The 23,506-nt window shown below is 33.8% G+C and overlaps 1 protein-coding gene across 1 annotated transcript; it reads left to right on the top strand.

The window, feature by feature from the left end:
* Positions 1 to 16,861: 16,861 nt before the first annotated feature.
* Positions 16,862 to 22,367, top strand: LOC128985946 (peptidoglycan-recognition protein 1-like). Its single transcript, XM_054405953.1, has 4 exons — positions 16,862 to 17,011; positions 20,030 to 20,262; positions 20,673 to 20,797; positions 22,180 to 22,367. Exons 1-4 carry the CDS (start codon positions 16,892 to 16,894, stop codon positions 22,323 to 22,325), a joined length of 624 nt encoding a protein of 207 aa, XP_054261928.1. The 5' UTR covers positions 16,862 to 16,891; the 3' UTR covers positions 22,326 to 22,367.
* Positions 22,368 to 23,506: the final 1,139 nt, after the last annotated feature.

A 23,506-nucleotide genomic window follows, 5' to 3' on the forward strand; every position in this document is an offset into this window, starting at 1 on the left:
GTTGCAGAATCAATGAAAGATAAAAGATACCGATTTCCTGATTTTGACACAACAAGTGGACCAACAATGTCCATACTAACTAATTGCATCGGTACTCTAACAGTATCAAAAATACCCATGGGTGCGGTATAACGCCTGCCAGGTTTCCGTAAGTTACATGAATGACACTGACTAACATACTCTGTGACGTCCTTGTTTATGGTTGGCCAATAATATCGTGCTTTGACTGTATCTAGGGTGCGTTTGATACCTTGGTGACCACTAAACACACAATCATGGTGTGTCTCTAATACTTTTGCTATCATTCCCCTCGGTACAACAAGTCGGTTTCCGGTATCGGACTTTTGATACAATAACCCATCCAGGTCATGGATAAAGTTGTTCTCTTCCCCAGTTTTAATTTGCTTTGAGACCTCCCTGCAAAACATATCCGTCCCCTGTCCCTGCAGGACAGCATCCCGTGACCATATAGGTCTACAGATAGTTCTGATCCGTGATAGTGCATCAGCTGCCTGATTCAGGTTACCCTTCCTGTGCTCAATTTCGAAGTCAAACTCGGATAATTTCAAAGCCCATCGAGTAAGCCTACTGTTCGGGTCCTTTAACGAAAATATCCATTTTATTGCGGCACAATCGGTTCTTAAGGTGAACTTGTTACCGTAAAGATAACATCGCCACACCTTAGTTAATATTACCACGGCAAGCAATTCCCTTTCAGTTGCGCCATAATTTTGTTCAGATTTGGAAATAGATTTAGAATAGTAGGCCACTGGCCTCTCTCCATCCTCATATTGTTGACTCAATATGCCGCCAATACAATACAAGCTTGCATCGCTTGTAACCAGAAATGGCTTATCAAATTGTGGAAACGCTAAAACTGGTGGTGTGGTGAGTGCCTGCTTTAAGGACTGGAAAGCCTCTTGCTGCTGATCACCCCACTCAAACTTTTTATCTTTACGCGTTAAATCAGTTAGTGGTTTAGCTAATTTGGAAAATCCCCCAACAAAGCGTCTGTAAAATGAACAAAGTCCTATAAATGAGCGTACGTCCTTGACGTTGCGCGGAACGGGGTAGTTCACTACGGCGCTAATCTTATCTGCTTCCGGTCTCACTCCATCGGAACCGATAACATGACCCAAGTAATGTACCTCCTTATGAGCAAATACGCATTTCTCTGGTTGGCAAACCAAGTTCGCCTCCCTCAACCGATTAAATACTTCCCTCAATCTACTGGCATGCTCCTCAATGGTTCGCCCATAAATTAGCACATCATCGAGGTACACGAGAGCACCTACACCTTTTAGGCCTGTTAATACCGAGTCCATAACTCGTTGAAAAGTTAGAGGGGCTGTACTTAATCCAAACGGTAACCGCTTAAACTGGTAAAGTCCCTCCTCTGTCACGAATGCGGTCTTGGGTCTATCCTCTTTTGCCACCTTTATCTGCCAATACCCGCTCATTAAGTCACACACGGAAAAGTATTTACAGCTGCCAAGGGAATCCAGTGTGGTTTGAATGTTAGGTAATGGATATCTATCCATGCGAGAAATGGAATTAAGACCACGATAATCTACACATAGCCTAAATTTAGGTTTATAATCAGGCCCAGCATCGACTGGACGCTTCTTGAGGCACAAAACAATTGGAAAACTCCAAGCACTATCGCTTGGTTCAATTATGTCCTTATCTAACATGTCTTGGATTTGTTCCCTAACAATTTCTTTCTGTACATGGGGTAGTCGATACGGTCGCCTCCTTATTGGTGGAGCGTCACCTGTATAGATATTGTGTTCGATTTTGCTAGTACATCCTAGAGCCCTCTTACCGTCATAGAATATATCTTTAAATTCGCACAAAACAGACTTAATTACCTCTTTTTCCTTCCCTTCCAAATGCGCCACTTTTCTTTCAATAAGTTCGTCTACATCAATTACACCCTTACCTAAAACTGCAACTAGAGCATTTGACCTTTCGATCTCGGAGTTATCCACGGACTCCTGAATACGTCCGGTTACAGCCCATTGCGAGGTCGGACCGAGCTCCCGTGCTGAAGCGTCGACGCCTACCTCGTGGTAATTCGTATTTCGGCTGGGAAGGATGAGCTCTCTGCTCCATCCCTGCTCCCTAACTGTACAAATATTTGAAAAACCCTCCAAGTTTTCCACCGGGGTTGCTATGGCCACTTGCGTCCCCTTCTCTAGCGCTAATACTTCCTTACTGGAATTCAACATATGTATAGCTACACAATACGTCATGACATTGCCTTTAACACCTTGTTTCTCTATAACTTTACTAACCACATGCGCGCCCTGTATTCCTGAAACATCACTTTCAATCGGCTGAACATATACCATGTCCGGAATTACAGCTCCACGGCTGCTCGCAAAAGGCTTTAATACGGCCCTAATCTGAAACTCACTTTCCGGGTCCAAACTCAACCTCTCCGGTACTACCACTTGCCACACGACTCCATCTGGCAGGGGAGGGTTCGCGACGTCCTCCCGCACCATCACGTCATCCTCTTCACACCGTTCGTCCCCGAAAGTGATACAGTCTTTCTTAAGGTCTATAACTGCGCCAATTTGTCTTAAAATGTCTAATCCTAAAATACCTCCATAAGGAATCTCCATATTACAAACTCTAAACACAATTGGAAAGAACCTATCCCCCATGTTAATAACCATCTTTTGAATTCCTATTATATTTAGACTACTCCCTGTGACCCCTTTAGCTATGTCGTTACACGGCAGGATTGGTAATGTACTGACGCCCTCTTTTAACAACGACATCACAGCCCCAGTATCGATTAATAATGTTACCTTTTTACCATCAATTTCCCCTACTACAGTCAGGTCCCCACTGGTGGTGGAGAGGATACTAGGTACTATTATATCGTTGTTCGCTGGTCCGACAGTTGGACGCCATTTTAGGCTATCGGACCGCGCCTGTTTTCCGAATTAGTTCTCGGCTTAGTGCAGCGATTGGCAAAATGCCCTTTTTCTTTGCAATTAAAGCATTCAACCTCCGATAACGGACGTCTAGAAACCAAACCCTCATTGACCCCTTCACGCCCTCTACCTACATTGTGAGACACAGAACCATAAGTTCGTCCTCTGTTACCGCCCTGTCCTTGTGATGGACCCGTATGAGAATACTGGCCACGCCCCCGAAAACTCTGACCTGGCCCATAGTTCGTACTCCTGTCATATCTACCTCCATCAGCAGTATTACCCTGTCTGGGAGCCCTACAGTCACGAGCCATATGACCTGGTCGCTTGCAATTGAAACATGTTGCCAGGGTTGAAAACACTGGTCTCGGGTCGCGCGAAGGGTGGCTTCTTTCATCCGCGGCCACCATGACTGCGTATTGGACCGCTTCTTCCCATCGCTCAGGGAATTTGTGACGAGTTACCTGTCCCGTAACCCCAGTCAACCCATGCAGAAAAGCATGCAACATTCGTTTCTCAGCCTCCTCCCTCACAATACGCTGTTCCGCCATGTCCTCCCTCGGTGTTATAGTTAGTGTGCCCAACCGCCTAATCCTATCAGCGAAAGCCTCGACACTTTCATTTTTCATCTGAACTGCGTTAGTAAGGTTGGAGTAATGATAGTGTTGGGTATGCTTCCCTGTAAACCGTTCAACAATTTCCCTTTTAAGGACTTCATACTCAACCTCGGCCCCATACCGGTCTAACAATGTGGACAAAAATGTGGAGGCAGAACCCTTAACTTTAAGCTGTAAAATCCTCACCATATCCTCCTTCGCCCATCGCCCTGTGGCGGACGCGCTCTCAAACAAACGGAAAAATTCTTTCACGGTAGGGCCTGTTCCATCACCCCTAAATACTTCGATAAGGTTCGCTACCGACAGATCGTATAGTCTTGTCGGCACCAGTGGTGCTACTGCCGGTGCAGCGGCTTGATGTGCTGCCTGAGCTAACGGTTGCCCTAATTGGTTTGCATTGTCCTCCTCATTCGCTTGCTGATTGTTGCCCCTTCCTGGTGGAAGTGGTAACGGCGGGGGTGTTCGTACCATCTTTCTCTTACGGAAAATACTAATCTGTACAAGTATTTAGTAACGCGGTGCACTGGTAGTCGTCTCGTCACTGATAAAAATACGGTCTCCGAGATAACAGGACAACGCACAGCGATAACAACCCAAGCCCACTATAGACCAGATAACTAATATAATGGCTATGACTAGACCACCGACAAAACAAACAAGATTACAACACAGTCCCATCTGACACGACTAGTCTAAGAAATCTATCACGATCTGTGTGACTTTTACACGTGATACATTAGTTTCATTCGTATAATTGGTTCGCCCACCGTTTATGTATTTTTCGATGATACGTTGTACTAAGGATCGAAGTAAGGACTCACAACCTTCTAGAATCAGGTCCGGATTTTGAATAGGCAAATAATAGATTGGATCAGACATTGAAATAAGCTCTTATTTTGATCTTGTACAAAAGAAAATTAACAAAAATATGCAAATATGAATAATGGCAAGAGCTACCCAAAACTCAGAAACCCATGAACCCATTAAATCCTTATCACCGTCATGCAGATTATAATCCTAGAAAACGTTCAAATATTAAAATCGTCTTTACGTATTCCCGTATTATTTCCCAGAATCCCGGAATGCCAGTAACTAACATTAGAACATCTTCATACAAATAAACCCTAAGACAATCCAAGTCTATGTCCCCCAAAAGGGATGCTATTTGGAGTAAATCCTCCTCAGATACTAGTTCCGCAACTACCCTAGAAATAACGTCACTTACATTAGGCAAATTCTCAAAAGGTGTCGACTCTACCTCTTGTACTATGCCGAGAAATTCGTCCAGGAAGTTGTCCGACATTGACTACAATTTTGTTATTTGCTTCGGCACGTCATATATCACTTCGTCTTTACATTCAAAATCAAGCCCTGAAAAAGTAACGGACTTTACATTCCCACCTGAGGCATTACTCCCTCTCGGCTGGATATGCTCGTAGTGTGCCGTAATAACAGCCGATCTAGTTCCGATCTTTGTAAAAAGTTCTGATTTAATCTCGGTTACGCTCGTTGTTCCTAACCCCGAATTCGGCGGCCGACCAAACGACCTCTTTTCCATAAAAGTTTTTGATTCACTTTTTGAGCTTTTGTTCCCCAGCTTAGCAACTTACTACCTGTCGCCTGTAAACCTGGGCAACCCACGCGGCATTACCCTTACAATATGACCAAACCGAATCAGCCTTGGATCTTATCAACACCTTTCCAGAAATTTTCCTTACATCTACCTTTTTACGGGTACAACCAAAGCTTGATCTTACCCAACGACTATTAGCAATTATACCATCCAAAGTTAACACCCAATAATAAAATCCCGAAGGTAATTTTACTCCCACCCAAAGGTCAATTTTTACGTCCTGTCCAATGTACTTATAAAAATACTCCCTTTGAACTGACTCTAAATGCACCAAGAGTGTAGGGGGAACCCCTGTTCTTAACAAATTTCTCGATACAGACTGACTAACACTCATTGACAATCATAATACTTAATTTAATATAAAAGACCAAAGAACATTGCTTAATAATACTGCTTTGATATCTGGAAATCAAATACTAATCCACCACTTCTGACACCAATTGTTATGCCTGACCAGCATGGTTAACTAAGTTAATAGGATAAAACCAAAGAAGAAATAAAACGTTAAAGTTTCACACAAGTTTAATTCTACATTTTAAATTGAATCAAGAAATTTACACTCAAGTAAGTTCATATGCTTAAATTAGATACGCAAGTTCATCTCTAAAAGGATTAATTATTATTTAATTTCCAGAATCTTAAATACTAACATAGAAATACTACATGATAGAGAATACCTAAGTGAACCAGAAAATGAGAGAGAGACTAGAGGGGGGAGGAATTACTTACTAGTTCGAAAGTTGATGATGGAATGATTGTCTAAAAATTATAAAAAGAGTTCTGTGACAGTTATCCCCTCTACTGTTACTTATTAATTGTATTTACCATATATGGAGTATCCTTGAAAAGGAAAGCTCTCATTGGTTGTGGGTTTGCAGGACAGTGGGGGACATCGTCACAGGAAGTACACTTCCTCGAGACGAGCGCGTGTCAGCTGATAAAATGTTTATACAACTTTCAATAAATTTTGAAAATTAATAAAAGATTTATTTTGACTTATTATTGTTCCCTTAGACTGAATTTAATAAATATACATTGCTCATCATCACAATAATAAATAATAAATTTTCGAGGCTAGCATCAGATGACAAATATTTTATCCGCTCCTGTAGCATCTGGGCAAAATTAGATCACGGTAATACACATGATGTAAGGTTACACAATTTTATACTAAAGAGTTGGCGAGATAGCCTACATCCTGTTGAGAACTATGCTTAGTGATTGTTCTTTAACAAAAATATTTAAAATTTCTTGTATATTTAATATGAAACCGAAGTTGATTGTAATTTTTTTATTTAAGTATTGAAATGAATGCCTTAAAAAAGTGTTAATTACTTTGGGTAATTTTATTAATTTATTTTCATAACTTCTTGTACTGTGAGGATGATTTGTAATTATATTTGTTATATTTCCGCCTAAGAAGTAGAGCATAGAGCATTGATAGTTCCGCTAAAAACACGTGTAGCAGAAGAAAGCAGATAAATGGTAAGGGCTATCATGAAACTTAATAAATAACTTAATACTTGGAGTCGTATAATGTACATCGTATGAAGAATATTTCGATACTAATTTTAATACCTATTCAACTATAGAATCCGTTTCAATATACATTATACAATTTAAAAATGACTGTACTTATAATTGGACTCCTAAGTTCTGGTTTTTATGTTTTGGATAAATTACATATTATTGTTGAAGACATTCGTGAAAAGACATTTGACGACACCTGGAAGCATCTACAACACTATTTTTCATTATTTTAGAAAATTACATTGACAAGTTAGATTTACAAATCCATTGTTAAATATCAAAGTGGTGTTTTCTTGTAGTACCTAAGACACTCTAGAAAAAAATTAAAAATACCATCCATAATTTTTGGTGGTTAGCTCATGCACATTTGGAAAACTTAACAATATTCAGTGATGTTAGTAGTGTTTTAATTTATTAAAGCGTTTTACATTATTTGATTTACTTTTACAAAACTTATATGACAAGGCATAAAGTATTATAGACAAGGCATGTAGTAAATTATGTGTTTTGGTAATCATTCGTGTTTCTAAAGATACACAAACAATATCTAACAACACGTAAGGGGATTTTCAATATCAACCTATTGCTATGTCAGTTTTAATTTCATATCCATATGGATTTAGAGCAAATGTTTTTCTACCCCCTAACTTTTTCAATAAAGTCCGAGATGGATTTTGGCCACTAAAAGTCATTCAAGTATGCAAATTCAAAAGCTGAGAAACAAGTTTAAGTGACAATGAAAACCAATAGCAAAGTTTCGAGTCCGTCGTGTTTGCAGTCTTGTTTGTATGTACTGTAGGGGGTAGAATAGAATACTATTTACAAATAAAAACTAGAACTTCTTTATTAAAATTTGGAAAATTAGGTGTTAGACATTTTTAACTACAATAACAAATTTGCCATACATAGTAGAATCCAATTTTACGTTACGTTTCAAATGAGTTTCCATGTTACATGTCAACAAGTTGCAGCCATTTTACTCGAAATCTGCACCCCAGCATTTTTTAACTACTACATTATATTTTTTTTAATCTTAGGTAAAATAATTTTTTTATGTGCACTACATCACGACCGTAAACTATTTACTACACAATGATTTTAATATTTTACTTTTTTTTACCTTTTGCTTAAACGCTTCAAGACAAAATTATAATCTTCACACAATTTAATGTGTCTTCAAGAGTAAATACTGACAATTACCATTACTTCTAATTTTAATGGGTGTTTAGTTAACTTGTATAGCTTAGTAAATATACAGGGTGAGTTTTAAATGAGTTCCCCCCCTACTTTTTTCTACATTTCATAAGATATCAACTCCGGACCACGTCATATCATTGTAGAATAGTAAGTACTTCATTTTGACTGGGTATAAATATTTGGCCGCCATCTTGGATCCGCCATATTGGATACAAAGTTTTTTTTTCAAATGTAAAGGTTGGGTTGTGACCCATCGTTTTAAAGTAGATTTTTATGCTGAATACGATGCTGCAATTCGTTTTTAAAAATCTTGATCCATTCTAAAGTTATGAGAACTTTTTGTAACATTATTTTTAGCCCATTTTAATATTGTGCATTTAGAAACTAAGAACATAATCGCAAAATAGTGCTAGATAAGGATTTATGTATATTATGTGGTGTATACTTTTCTTTATCTAGCACTATTTTGCGATTATGTTCTTAGTTTCTAAATGCACAATGTTAAAATGGGCTAAAAATAATGTTATAAAAAGTTCTCATAACTTTAGAATGGATCAAGATTTTTAAAAACGAATTGCAGCATCGTATTCAACATAAAAATCTTGTTTAAAACGACGGGTCACAACCCTACCTTTACATTTGAAAAAAACCTTTGTATCCAATATGGCGGATCCAAGATGGCGGCCAAAAATGTTTACCCAGTCAAAATTAAGTACCTACTATTCTACAATGATCTGACGTGGTCCGGAGTTGATATCTTAAGAAATGTAGAAATAAGTAGGGGGGGGGACTCATTTAAAACTCACCCTGTATGAGCAATGTATGTTTGATAGCTTTATAACATCTAAATAAACAAATTAAAAAAAATAATATTTTTTTAGTTTATGAACTCTAGTACAATCCAGTTAAAAGAGATAGTTAAAGATAAAAGGAACAAGATAAACAGTAACTCTATTACCTCTAGTATAAATAATTATGTAATAAAATATTAAAGCGTGCAATACTCGACCTAGCTTTGCATTTGTATGTCTTGGCAAACAATGAATTATGCATTAGAAATATTGAATATTTAAATACCCTTAATTAGTTTAGGCAAGCTGATCGTCAACAATAAGCCTGAAACTGATTACCAATCAACATTGTAATTAATGGAACCACAGAATATCTGATACAGCCGCTAATAACATCATGGATATCACACAATACATACAGGGTGTCCCGTAACTCTCTGGACACATGTATATAGCGTTATTGCAGTCGGTAAACTAGACACCACAAACCCATGTTCCTATGGTGAAATTTGTTTGTCTTGACCTAACCAAAAACGCTACATACACGTTTGAAGAGAGTTACGGGTCACCCTGTATATTGCTCTAAGTTGTAAGCTCACGTTTTTAAATATTTTTAGGATTTTAAATAACATGGTTTGTAATTGTCAACAAGTATTATAAGGAAGGAGGAAATATTTTTACAGTGTCTGCGCCGTTTTATTTACCATTAGAACTAGGTTTACTTTATAAATCGGTTCATTAGGAGGAGTAAAGGATAAAGGCTAGGATAAAGGAGAAATAAATAATTAAGGCATGCACACTTATATCAAAACATGTTTTAGTTTTGTCATATTAAGTATAGCTGGCTTGTACTTTATAATTTATGACAACAAATTAATTTAATCAACTGTTTGTAAGAACCAAAGGTACATATTTTTTTAATATTTAATTCATGAAATTCCTCAAAATCATAATAATAAATAAACTTTAATAAGTTACCTATGTGAGAAATATATTTATACCCAATTATTAGATTACATACAGATTGACTTGGAAGCTATTATATTGATTCCATTTCGTAATATAATATAGGCTATATCTTTTTCATGAGAAAATAAATTTGAATTGTTTTTTTTTATAAAGAAAGTTACATTATAATCTTTTAATATCAAACTGAAGATTTTTTATTTAAATGAATTTATTCGTTCGCTGATTTTTTAAATGCATTTTATCATTTTAAAAGCTAGTAAATACTTCAATACGATACATAAAAAAAGTATTTCAATAATTCAAACTGGATCTCTTTTTCTGTCGATTAATTTACCCACTACAGTTATAATAGGAGGAAAGAGCAAAAGTCCATCATTCAAATAATTCTCTAAAGTTTGTTTGGATTCACCAACTTTCGACATTCATAGGTGGGCTGGACCTTAAGCTGATCGTAACTAACTGTCCGCAAACATAAATCTTAAATGACTTGTTGTTAACTCCTCTAACATACCGTACCTTTGGAATTTCGAAGAAAACACTAACAAAATGGAATACTTGTAATGTTTTTTTATTTAATAAATAGAGACTCATAAGAACGCTTTCGTATTCATATTATTATTCATAAATATGTGAGAATGTACAAGCAGGCGTTGGGAGAATATATCAGTAGTTTGCATAAAAATGAATTCAAATGTATTGTTAAATTTGACAGCTTACTACAAATTGTAGTCTGCTTTAGAACAAAAAATAACGTAAGATAACAATTTTACAAGTTTATCCAAATCTAATTATGAATAATAAAACTATTATACAAATATTTTATTATACTCTTAATTATTGCAAATGTTATGAATTTCAAATACCTTATGGGTATCTGACAGCATACTATTAAGGTTGTAAGCTATAAATATATCGTACTATCTAGTATTAAATGATACCTACAAGTCCATCAATAAGATTATACTTGCTAAAAATGATTAGTTCATAACAACATTCTCATTAATAATATAATTAATATTAATGAAATTAAAGTCCTGAAGCAAAATAAACATCAATGGTGAAGAAATATGGCATGAAGATGAACGCCTATATAATCAAATACCAACTAAAATTCGTACCAACTAAAATAATGGCGTTCATCCTAAAATTTCAAAAAAGTCACTATGTACTAAAAAAATTAGAAAGACAATTATTATAAAGTGCACGGCAATGCTTTACCTTAACATAAAAAACGAGTCATTGAGAAATTCTTGTATAAGAAATGCTTCATACATTCGTCAATTAAGCTGTTCTCTTATACTCGTGTAAAACCAAAAGCCATACTTTAGTCTGGCGTGAGTTTTCTCCGGAGTGTTGAGGGTCATTAATTGAACAAAGTGTCTAATGAACTTTGTCGTTGTATTGATTTTACTTATCATGTCTACATCTACAGACTTAAAAACAAAAAGCCATACTTCAGTCTGGCGTAAGTTTTCTCCGGAGTGTTGAGAGTCCATTAATTGAACAAAGTGTCTAATCAACTCTGTCGTTGTATTGATTTTACTTGTCGTGTCTACATCTACAGACTTAAAACATAAAATGTATACATTTCCTAGGAGAAAATTAACTTTGTACTTAGTGTAATGCATTATGTGACAACACGTTTGATAACTTAGTTAGAATGTTTATGTTGTAGTATCAAAACAATAAAATGTACTTTTGTTATACTTTTTAATTGAAACTTTAACCCGTCGAAATTATACGGTGAATCAGGAATTGCAATATATTCTTACGTAGGAGTTTAACGTAGGCTCCGTTGTCATCGTCGTCGTCTAGTCTTCAGGGTTTGACCTTTGGAGTTGGTTTTAACCTGGACCTCATATAAAGTTCTATATATCGCCATGGCTCCTTTACCACAATTTTATACTTTACTAATGTCGAATCTTTGTAAAACAATTACGGAGATTTTAAGATTTAAGTTTAATTAGAAACTATATCCTTAAAAACATATTTACGACATCATTTTCCTTATATTGGTTGTAGTTAAGCACCGTCTAGTATTTATTAGCTTTAGTATTCAAATTGGCTCTTATTGGTGAGTCGGTGGCTTAGTTGGTAGCGTCACGGACTTTGGGCCCAAGGCAGAAGTGTCGCGGGTTCGGATCCTGGTCACTGCCGCAAACTTTTATGAGTACAGTTCACCTTTGTACTGTACCGGCTCACCCCTTGCTTTGCTGGATACGTTCCACGCACAGATCTGTAGTCACGGGCAAATGCAAGGTTAAAAGAGGCCGCCAACCTCTTAAAAAAAAACAAAAAAACAGCTTATTTAGGATAACTAACATTTTGATTATTACCATGTACATTTTTGTATTGTAAAACTGTAAGAATATTATATTGTAAACACATAATTGTAAATATTCTTTTTTATTACGAAAAACTATTAAAAAACCACATAAAATACAAAAGGTGCTTACTTGTTGCCTTCTGATTCCACTGACCTGGAAAACTCAAGCGAAACATCATGATTTATACATCCATGGATCATTCTAGCTTCTCTGGCCTCACATTCTACATGTTGGAAAACGTATCCTACTCTCAGATGCATTAAGTAAAAGAATATGTTTATAAAATAAAAATAAATAAAAAACGCGTGGTAAATTTATTAAAATTATAAGTAATGTGCACGATTAAATAAATTTGTCTAAATTGCAAGGAGTATTTTGAAACTAAAACACTTGGTTTTGGTTAAAGTGAACACAACATTATTTATTTAAATCTGGTTCTAATTCTAAACATTTAGGTGATGAATATGTGGGTCTACTTCAAAATTGACTAAGGAGTAAATATATATAATTATATATCAAAAACAAAAGACTGCCCTTTTAGTTTATAAGTTATGTACACTTTAGAATTGTTTGTAAAAGGAATGTGATATAATCAGTGGTACCTTCCTTGCAGAACACTTGTAACAGCATGGCAGAATACAACAAAATGAATTGCTAAGCAATAACCGATATTCATTATTTTGTGGAAATAATATGAATATGATGAAGTAAATATTATGATTTAAAATAGTAGGAAAAATGGAAATGTTTAAAATAGTATGAATCATACGAATGCAGTTAAAACTTAATAAGTCATACTCGATGCATCAGATTCTATGAAACAAAATGTGTTGAAAACAAACTATGGTTATAAAAACAATAATTGGGGCCAAAATTTCCTTCCATTCTACTTACACCACAAACACAAATATGTAAACAAATTGGTCAATCTAAAAAATAATAACATAATCTTCCACTAAAAAACTAAGTTCTGTAATATTTTATTCAAAAGTATGTGACACATTTTATTTTTAATACTGAATTGTTAAAAATATTCACGTTTAGTTGGTTATTTCAAATCACTAAGGCTACCATAAAGCTGACTGTAATGTTGATTAATCATGTACGAAGCAATCAATTGAAGCACGGGAGCGTAAACTGTGTATAACCAACCTGGGTACACCACGGTATAAATTATTTTATAACAAAATCTAAAATTTTGTCAGTGTAAAAATCTTAAAAACTAATATAATTGACACGAACAATTTCTTTAAGATCGTCACTTTATATTTAAGATTTTTTAGAAGTAGGTATGAAGGTGAAATAATTACAATGATCTTTCATGCATCATCTTAGCTATAAAAAAAACTTCTTATAAACTTTGTATAACAATTAAGTTTTAAAGGATGTATTTTTAAAAGTATACAAATTTACATCTGTATAAATCACGCAAACTCCTTAAAAAATATCATGTTAAAAAATTCATTTGACTATAAAGCCATTAATGTGATCTCATACTAATAGGCTATTTTATATGGGGATATGTAAAGCTTCTTGTTCATGCCGATACACCTACACCTTTACCGATGCTTATACGGTGGAAGTTATAAGCCAACGTCCGTAATGTGATTGGCGTATATACGACTCCAGCTGCTGCAAAAGCTTATCGAAAACCGGACTTTCAGATTTTAATTCAATCGTGCATAACACGACGGTAAATATCACCATTAATATTTTTTTGGCAATAAAACACATTTAAAGCAAACTATTTAAGAGAAATAGTGTTTGAGAACTAGCATTAACTGTAATGACAGACTGGAAAATAGAAGAAACTCATAAAAGTTAATTAAAAGTTAAATTATACTTTTAAAGAATATAACATTGGCTAAAAGTTTTAAAATCTTAGGTCTGTAAACGAGATGTTTAGCAATATATTGCAATAGTATATTGCGTTTAATAATATGGAATGGCGTTGACCGTTGATAATAGTTATTTGTGCAACTAGTGAGAAAAGTGAGCAATTGACTCACTCGAGAGGAATGGTTTCTCGAGTGAGGCAATTGTACTTTGAACTCGAGTTGCACATTATACTTTTCCTAAATTTACCATAAAACAAATAAATTTGTGAAGAAACATAACCTATTTTTACACAGAAGTGAACTTTTAATATAACATTTAATGTGAAGTGACAAATACAACAGTACAACAGCTGACCAGCTGATTTACAGCCAGTGCTGCCAACGTATTTCGCGCGCATACGACATTGCCTGCATGTTACGCGCTCACTATTTCGTGCCTTTATGTTGCAAATCTGGAGTGAGACAAAGTAATTAGAGTGAGACAATGTTAACATTGTCTCACTGATGAGCGAATTGGCCACTTTGCTTTCTCAAATCAGTGAGAGAACATGTACATTGTTAGATAACTGTAGGAAAAATAAATAATTAAATAAAACGTGCAAAGCGTTAAATATTCCAAATATAATAATTGTTATACATAACACCAACGATTTCCAGCCACAAAAAAATACTTATATCTCCATTAAAATCTGCTTTGGTTAATAAAGAAAGATTGTACTAAACAAGTCTACTTATTTACAGTAATAAGAAAAATATTTCCTCAGACATTTATACACCTTTGGATAGGAGTCAATTTTTATTTTTATTAGCTTATTTAGCTAAAAAGCAGAACCAAATAATGATGAGCTCTCTCAAGAATAGCATTATACCTACTAGTAGCCTATTTAGGCTGCTTAGTAGCTTGGGTCGAATGATGTGTCAAGATAGTGTGTATAAGTCGTGTTAGTTACTGAAAACTTTCAGAACATATTATGTAGTCACGTATGTAAAATGTACAATTCAAAACCCTCATAACATCCCGTTTCTTGGAAGTTAGATAATCTTCACTCAAAATTACTCAGAGTTTATCTTTAATAACATTTCTGACGCGAGTATGAATTAAATCCGACAGCAGATAGACTTAAGTGGCATATGCAAAATTTGTCACAAAGTTAAAGCTCTTTTATAATCTTAGTTACAAAGCGGAAAGCATTAAGCTTCCTTAGTAAATTTTCAACCGTAAATTTGATATAGAAACGGATTTTACTCTCATTATGTTTTCATCGGACCTAGAATACATTACACATTATTCATAAGGTATTTTAGACATTTTCGTTTACTGAAGTACTTTTACAGTATTCCATTATATCTACAACAGCTCATTCCTACATGGGAAATTCGCCAAAAAATATTCATTCGAGATCGTTGCCTAAAATAAGACTCTAATATAATCGCAAATAATAATCCAGAATGGCATTCATTTTATCAATCTGTCAAAGTTTCACACTAAAATTCTATTTAATTTAGGAACATTTGTAATGAAGGGTAGTCACAACTTTTTTTCTTAATCCTTACTATACGTATCAGTGTAAAGATAGATGGCATTAAGACAGAGACAGTCTGACATCCAGGCGGCTTTACGTTATCAACAGTCTGCAGCCATTTCCCCCCCAACACCCTGGAACTTTTCTTCTTCTTCCCCTATCTTCTATCTTTACTATCCAAATATAAATTAAAATTATCATTTTATACCCAAAATACTTAAAAGGATCCACATGAACCGTGATATAAAACAGTTTAGTTACAATACCAGACTCCAGAATCTGTGGATACCGATATTTTTAGTATTATCCAAATATTTAAGGAAAAAAATAAAACCTTTTTTAATTAACATGGTTATGGACGAACTATTGAATAAAAATGACGAAAAGACTAAAATCAAAATGCAGTAATCCATTTTTTACCAACGAAGTAAAATTTCTCAAGGACTTCCCAAAAAAATTTTTTTTGGCGTTTAAAATAGTTAGATACATTAATTATATGACAAGTAAGGGGTATATTTATTGTCGGGAGTTGAAAAAGGTTTGAAATCCGTAAAGTTAATGATTTTGTGTTACATACCATCACTTGTCTTTGTAATAACCGTCCCAGTACCTAGTGTTTACAGATTTCTTTTTAATTAAAAAGTTGTAGGAATGTATTTGAAACACAAAATTATAATTATAATAATAATAATAACAATCCTCGGTAATATGTTTTTGGTTAATCACCCAATATATTTCACTTTTGAAAAAGCTCTACAACCCTAAATAAAAAATAATTACAAGTCTATATCCATCTTACTTTGGTGAAAATTTCAAAATTCTGATATTATATTTAATTGAAACTACGTATATAAATAAGCTAAAAACTGGCATCTATTCAAAGTGTGCTATAATGTGTAAAAATAAATTATTATGATTGTTTTTTTACCCGTAGAGGGAACCCAGTTACTGTGACCAGACCTAATTTGCTTATGTAAGTAAATAACGGATAATTAAAGTTCTTGGAAACGATCTTTAAGTTAAATAGTTTTTTTTAGCGTTAAATTGTTTGTAATTTCCCCTTAACATGTTAAATTGTAAGCTACTAGTTGCTGTTTGCTTGGTATTATCCAGAAACACCGCTAAAAAAAATTACGTTAAAACTGTGTATTTTAGTTTTATTCGTGCGGTAATTTTTGATATAATAACTTTTTACATTTATAAACTGATAGCATGGCCAGATATCATTGAAATAAATTAAATTGATTGAATTGAATTGATGAATATGAAAGGATCAATCGTACGTAAAAACTTGAAAATAGCTTCATAGCTTAGTTTCAACACAGCTCTTTCCTCTTGAAAGAATTTTAAAGTTTGTTAATTATTATTGTTCTAACCAAATATTTACCGTCAAATTAACGAAATCAAAACACACATTTAGATAACGTATCATTGCTAGTTTATCTAAGTGTTTGTTTTAGAATCATCATAGAAAGACAGTGAGTTTTGTTCTTCGCAGTTTAATAGGACTCTTTCAAAATGAATGTGCAAACGGGAATGCTTACGGATCCAATAATGGAGGAACTGATGTATCAGCAAAAATACAAAGATCCAATGGAGCCAGAAAATATCGAGGAGTATTGTGATATAAATGTTCCAGTAAGTTAGTAGTTTTTATAAGTATCACATGAATAAGCTCAGATAAATAAATTACAAGTTAGATTTTTCAAACTCAGCAATAGATTACAGTAAGGTTTCATCAGATTAGTGCAAATATTTAGTAAAACAAATACATAATTGAGGTTTGTTTGGCTAAAATGCTTTTAATTTTTATAAATAAAAAAATCTGCGGATGTTTTCTTTTATCAAATTCGCATTCACAATCTTTTTTGAGTTAAATGTGTTTAGTTTGACGTTTTGAACAAAAACGCTTATACGAAATCAATACATAATTAGAACACATTAGAATACATTACACAAAAGTTCGATACCTAAAATTCCTGATTTTTAAGCGTTCAAAACGACCCTTACTTTTTACTAGTATGTAAATAAAATTTAATTATAATCCAAGAGCACAACTGTAATATTACAAGAGCACAAATTACTTGGGATGCATGTTAGTTCAGCTTTGGAATAATTATTACCGTCTGGTGCATTGCAGATGGCTTCCTGTTGTCTGTATAGCGGATCCTGGATTAGTACAGAACGTACATGTTACTTCTGCCACATGTTAACTTTACAAGCATTGTCTACATGTTGCAGACACCTTTGTTCATGTTTATATACAAGTTACGTAATGCTATGTATACACACTTGCACAATCTTGCTCATAATTTCTTAATTTCAAACAGTTTTAGGTAAATTTATTATTACAAAAAATTAATAAAAGATTTTTATATCCTCGCATCAACAGTGTATATTTATTGTTTAGAAATCAATAAACACTCCAAAAAGTAGGCCTTAACACTAATAATTAGCCTTGAATTACGATTCTAAAGATTGATAGCACAAAATATCTTTTTTGAAAAAAAATACTAATTGACAATAAAAATCCAAAAAATTAAAAATTAACAAAAACAGTATTTTAATTTTAATCCAGGTTGTTTATGTTTTGATTTGTACTGTGTTGAGCTTGCAAAAGGCAAATCTTCAGATTCTTTCTTCATCTGATGCCTTATTAAGGTTAATGAACAAACCTGCAATGCGGATTAATTTGCATTAAGAACAAAGAAGAAACTAGATTAACTCCTCTGTAAATGGTGCGCTCACTTACTTTTTCACTTTAGAGGGTCGCAATTAAAGGATTTAAAGTTAGATACGGATTTTAATAAGCTTCTTCGTCTTTAATGCACCTTTTCTTGATTGTAAAGTGAGGGTAATAGTTTGTCCTGTTAATAGTGTATTGGCTAGTACCAGTTATGTATTTTAATACATTTATTACAACAAATTATTACGCAAATATACATAATTGTGACTTTTTTGTAACTGTAAATTTTTAGTTCGAATTTGATGCTCTTAAAATTTATTATTTAAAGCTCAGAGGTTTATTATGCTTTATATTTATTTATCACTAGGCAAATATACGTAAGTAGTATGTTGAAAACAATAATGTCAAAAGATCTTTTTAAAGACACAAATTTATTAAGGGTAGGTTAAATTTTGTATCCGAGGTAATAAATAATATACTTAAAGGGGTTCAATGATTTTTTATATGTTCAGCACATTAAATATGACTTAAACATCAACATTGTATAATTGCGGAAATATTTATATCACAAATGAATGGATTTTGGAAATGTTTCACTCTTAAAACGACCCTCCAAGAAAACCATTTTGGCTTTAGATGCGATTACATTTCAGTTCACTAACAACAATATGTCCACTCATGATAGCCATCTTGATGACAGTTGAAAAAATGTGTTCTAACAAGTAAAAAAAAATATTATTAGACAGGTCATAACAAAGGTACATGTTTCCTATCAGTTAAGTTAAATTTCTTGTTCACAGACTATAATGAACCTAAGCCTATTTCACTAGATCTTGTGGTCACAAAATTTGTGTTGTTTATACAAGTTATTATAGCGTGTAAGAAAATACTGGGAAGGTAAATTAGGGTACCTAACCTTGCAGGCATACAGCGCTACACTAAATACATGTATAAAAAGTAAATATGTTATAAATCATTGAAACAACCTAGGTTAGCTAAAAGAACATCAGCCAAACCAAATATTAGATGTGAACATCAGCTTTAAGAATAGCAAAGAAAATAAAAAAAGTAAAAAGGTCAAAAAATAAATAATATATATACGTGTTCGAGTATTTGGTGGTGAATCTACGTAGAGAAGGTCGATGAAAGAATAGGGACTAAAACGTAGTTAGATATAGGGTTCAATTGAAATTAAAAGGTTGTCAGAGGATGTAAATGGCAATATTTTTACAAGTGAACAAAATCCTTTAAGAGAAATGTTTACAGCAAGACTTTATTTTGGAAAATAAATTAGAACCATCATCAAACACGGGATTTTAGGGCACATTAATCAAACAGAACAAATTATTGATAATTATAAAATTGAAATTCATACTTACTTTTAATACTTTTCATTTAAATAACGACAATGCAAATAAGTAGGTATTTTAAGCCATGTTTTAATTAGTCTAGTTGCCTATTTCTATCCTTGCCTATTTTAGTAATGTAGGTCTTGAAGAAACAGAAAAAAAACTAAAAAACATTGGGTAGACCTTACTTCCAGGGTTTTTGACCTGCAACCAGACTAAATAGAGATGAGTATAGGATGAGTGGCACGACCTTGTAGTCTTGATAGTGACTATTGCCAACATATTCTTTAGACACAGCTGTTAATGGCCCATGCAGCCCATACAACTAATGGCAATTAAGTGACTACAATTTATAGTGAAATCCGGACCACATTTTTGCTTTGGTATTAACGAATTGGTCTAATTATTAGGATAGTACTGCGGATAGTCGTATAAATCACTAGTGTGGACGTTAATCCACCAGGGTTACCTTTCATGACCTCATAGTAGCTGGTCACGATTAAATTGTTGTTCAGAAATTAACGTATTTCAACGTCTTCTGCATGACTCATAAAAGTTCTAACGATCTTAGTAAAGAAATGTCGTATGTTTTTAATACTAAATTTATAAAATCTGTTACAGCCACCAAAGGGGTGGAAGTTTGTGAGGCGGCCGAATGCTGTTACAAGAGACGGTTGGCTTCCGCGAGTGCCGAAGTCGACTGTTCGACTTACCAACGTTCCTATCAAGAACATTATCCTGACCTACGACATAGGCACACCGTTCTGCAAGGATCACAGAGCGTGCATTGATACCATCAAGCTGCATCAACATATGCAAATGGAAGAGATGAACCTGCCAGATATAGCTTACAAGTAATTTTGTCTTTTTTGATTTTTTTTATAATTTCATAATTTAACATTTATGGGCAAGAATATATTGTATTTAATATATACAGCACAGAAGTTGAGTTGATGATTTTAGCAAGTAAAATACACGTTAGGCTTATATTTTTTTATGTGGATATACGATAAAAAATATTGACAAGTCACTTCAAATTAATAATAATTTATTTGGTAACGGTCAAAGCAGTGTCTTCTCCAAACACATTTTACTTTTAAAATGTAAGAGGAATACATTAAATATTCGAAATTTTGTGAATCATTTTTGATACAATTATTTTAACAAGGTTCTTTTGTGGGCAAAGTATTTATGAGTATACTACAACAGACATCTTAAGCCTATTCGTATTATTATATGGTATTATTATAGTGTATGTTTCCAGCTTTTTGGTAGGAGGAGACGGAAAAATATATGAAGCAAGAGGATTTGAATATCTACCCGAGAAAAACGCACAGTTTCCCGAACTTTATGGAAATAGTATCGAAATAGCTTTTATCGGAAACAATGGTAAGTACCATGATATTTTAATGTCTATGTAGTTAAGTGTTAATGTATTTTATAGCTTAAACAATTCAACAAAAAGGGTTCTAAATGAATATTATTAAATTGTATCTGGTTTGGATGTGATTATTTTTCTACATAATGAGTAAAATACGGAGAAACACGTTAAAAATACACTGCTACGGTATGTATGCTACTCAAATATTCTCTAGTGTATATATTTTATAATTTGTTTAACACATTTTTAATAACAAGGACGGTAATAGTAGTTTACGCAACGATTGCGTTAAGTTAGTCTTTACGACACGAGTAGATCATTTAAAAACTTCTACGAGTGCCGTAAAGATTATTAACGCAAGTTGCGTAAACTACTTTACCTTCGACCGTTTTTTAATTACTAACAATCTGGTTTTTAATTACTAATAATCACTACTCATAACTTCTTAGAGGCTATGTTTTCGTTTATTGTCATTGCCACTGAAAATGATGCAACGACTTATTGTATAATCAGCTGATTTCATGTAATTACGTGTTTGTAACACTTCGTTAAATAATACGTTACTATTTTAGGGAATAGGTTCTGCTAGCAGCATTCTTACCATAAATACTGTATCAGGTACAATTAGGGATATATTGCATATTTTTTGACAACTGAACAATATAGTATATATATTCTATCTCAGCATTGAATATGTGGTCCACAACAAATTGGGTGAAAAATTGGTTAAGTGGTTTTCAAAATAAACCAGAAGCACATTTATTTTCATTTATCAATTTAACCTTATTTTTTCGTCCATTTAATGAATTGCTGGTAAGTAATTTCATACTTTTGTTTCGATTTTGGTGGCAAAAGATTAGCACAATTCGTGCTCTCATTTCCATCTCTTAATCTATCTTCCCTTTAACTTCCACCAACTTAGGTTAAGAATACGCGAGTAACAACAGGAACAAGTCGGATCAAAAACAATTAAAATTGTCAACTGATCAGCTGATCAGCTGATTAGTTGACGTTCGAAGCATTAAAATTTTACTTCTTTTCTCTCAATCCTTGAACTTCATTGGTCCGTCACCCGTGTTGTTATGAGAAAAACTATGCTGTTATGAAATGAAATTATGCTGTTATTAAAGTTAACAGCTGTTAAGTAAACCTTTTCAATTCTAAGAACTTAACTGAAATGGCTACTTAAAAAAAACTGGCGTAGGTAAACGGTATTAAAACATAAGTAGATATTACGGTTTTTGCTGAGAGGGCTAAGATTGACTAAAAATATATATCGTGATAAGTTTGAAGAAGTGTAACAGTGTCATGTAAGTAACGAAATTTTCATTTACAACTCAGCAACGATCAAACTACAATTACTATATAACATTTTATGTGATTGTTGCAGCTAATGAAGTTCCTAGAGAGGACTTTATGAACCTGGTCAAGTTTTTGAACCACGCAACATACGTCACTCACGATATATCCAAACAGCATATGATCTACGAATCTGAGCCAAGGTTTCTCATAAATAGTGCGTTTAGCAGAAGATAATAACATTTTCTTGAGTTTAAACTAATCATCACATTCATCATATTTAACCATTCCAATAGTTTTAAATGTAAGTGAAAATATATTTATTTATTTTACTTTGAGGTTTTATTTTAGGACCCGCCTTACTAAGCTTTTATCGATAATGGTTTTTTATTGGGTATCTTCAGTAATCTTGGTATTTTTACTGTTTTTTGCATGCGCCTGTGTAATACGCAACACACCTGTTTGGGTTTGCGTAAAGTGGACCTTTATTTGTCTGCAATATTAATTGATGGTTACACGGCAAAGGGAATCTGATAGTGCAAGCCTTCGTGAACGAACCATGGACCTTTAGATATAAATGGGAGTACTAAAGTAATAACGTAATATATTTGTAACACAAATTAATAGGCTTTAGAATGGAACCATCGCACGTAGAACAACGTACGTTATAAGTAACTGCCTAAATTAATCATGCAATTGTACTGATCTTATGTGGACCACCAGTACTATCAGTGAGTAAAACAATCAAAATTATCTTAATTGACATGTTCGTCGGTATCTTGAATTCTAGGCTTATAACTCCAAATTGAAGTGTACGGAGCAATTGTAAAAAAGTACTGTATAGAATATGGTATAGGATTTGGTGAGTCAGTGGCTCAGTTGGTAGCGTCACAGTCCACGGTCTTCTGGCCCTAGTGATGTCGTGGGTTTAGATCCTGGTCACTGCCTCAATCATTTTATCAGTACAGTTCACCTTCGTACTGTACCGGCTCACTCCTTGCTTTGCTGGATACGTTCCACGCGTAGATCTGTACTCTATGTGGACGGGCAAATGCAAGGTTAAACAAGGCCGCCAAACTAAAAAAAAAAAAAAAAAACATAAGATTGGGGGGTGTAATAATAATCATTATTTTATACCTTGATCAACCAAAAATTTTTATTTTGAACAAAAATTTTAATTTAAAAGAAACTGAAGAGTAAGTTAATAACTTATTCTAAACAAGCTAGAAAACGTAACAGTAAAATTGGCCGAATCGTCAGGCAAAAAAATGTCCTGGGATGGGTAGTTTAATTTTACGACAACAGTTGTAAATCTATTTTCAGATTTAAAGACGGTTATAATATACAGAGATATGTGGGTTTTAAACTGTGTGGATCTTAAACATGCAGGGGAGTACTATAGTAATACCGTTTTGTAA

Source organism: Macrosteles quadrilineatus, unplaced genomic scaffold (assembly GCF_028750875.1).
Source record: "Macrosteles quadrilineatus isolate MER2022 unplaced genomic scaffold, UCM_ALF_1.0 Scaffold_2__2_contigs__length_208266976, whole genome shotgun sequence".
In the NCBI taxonomy this organism is placed as follows: Eukaryota; Metazoa; Arthropoda; class Insecta; order Hemiptera; family Cicadellidae; genus Macrosteles; species Macrosteles quadrilineatus.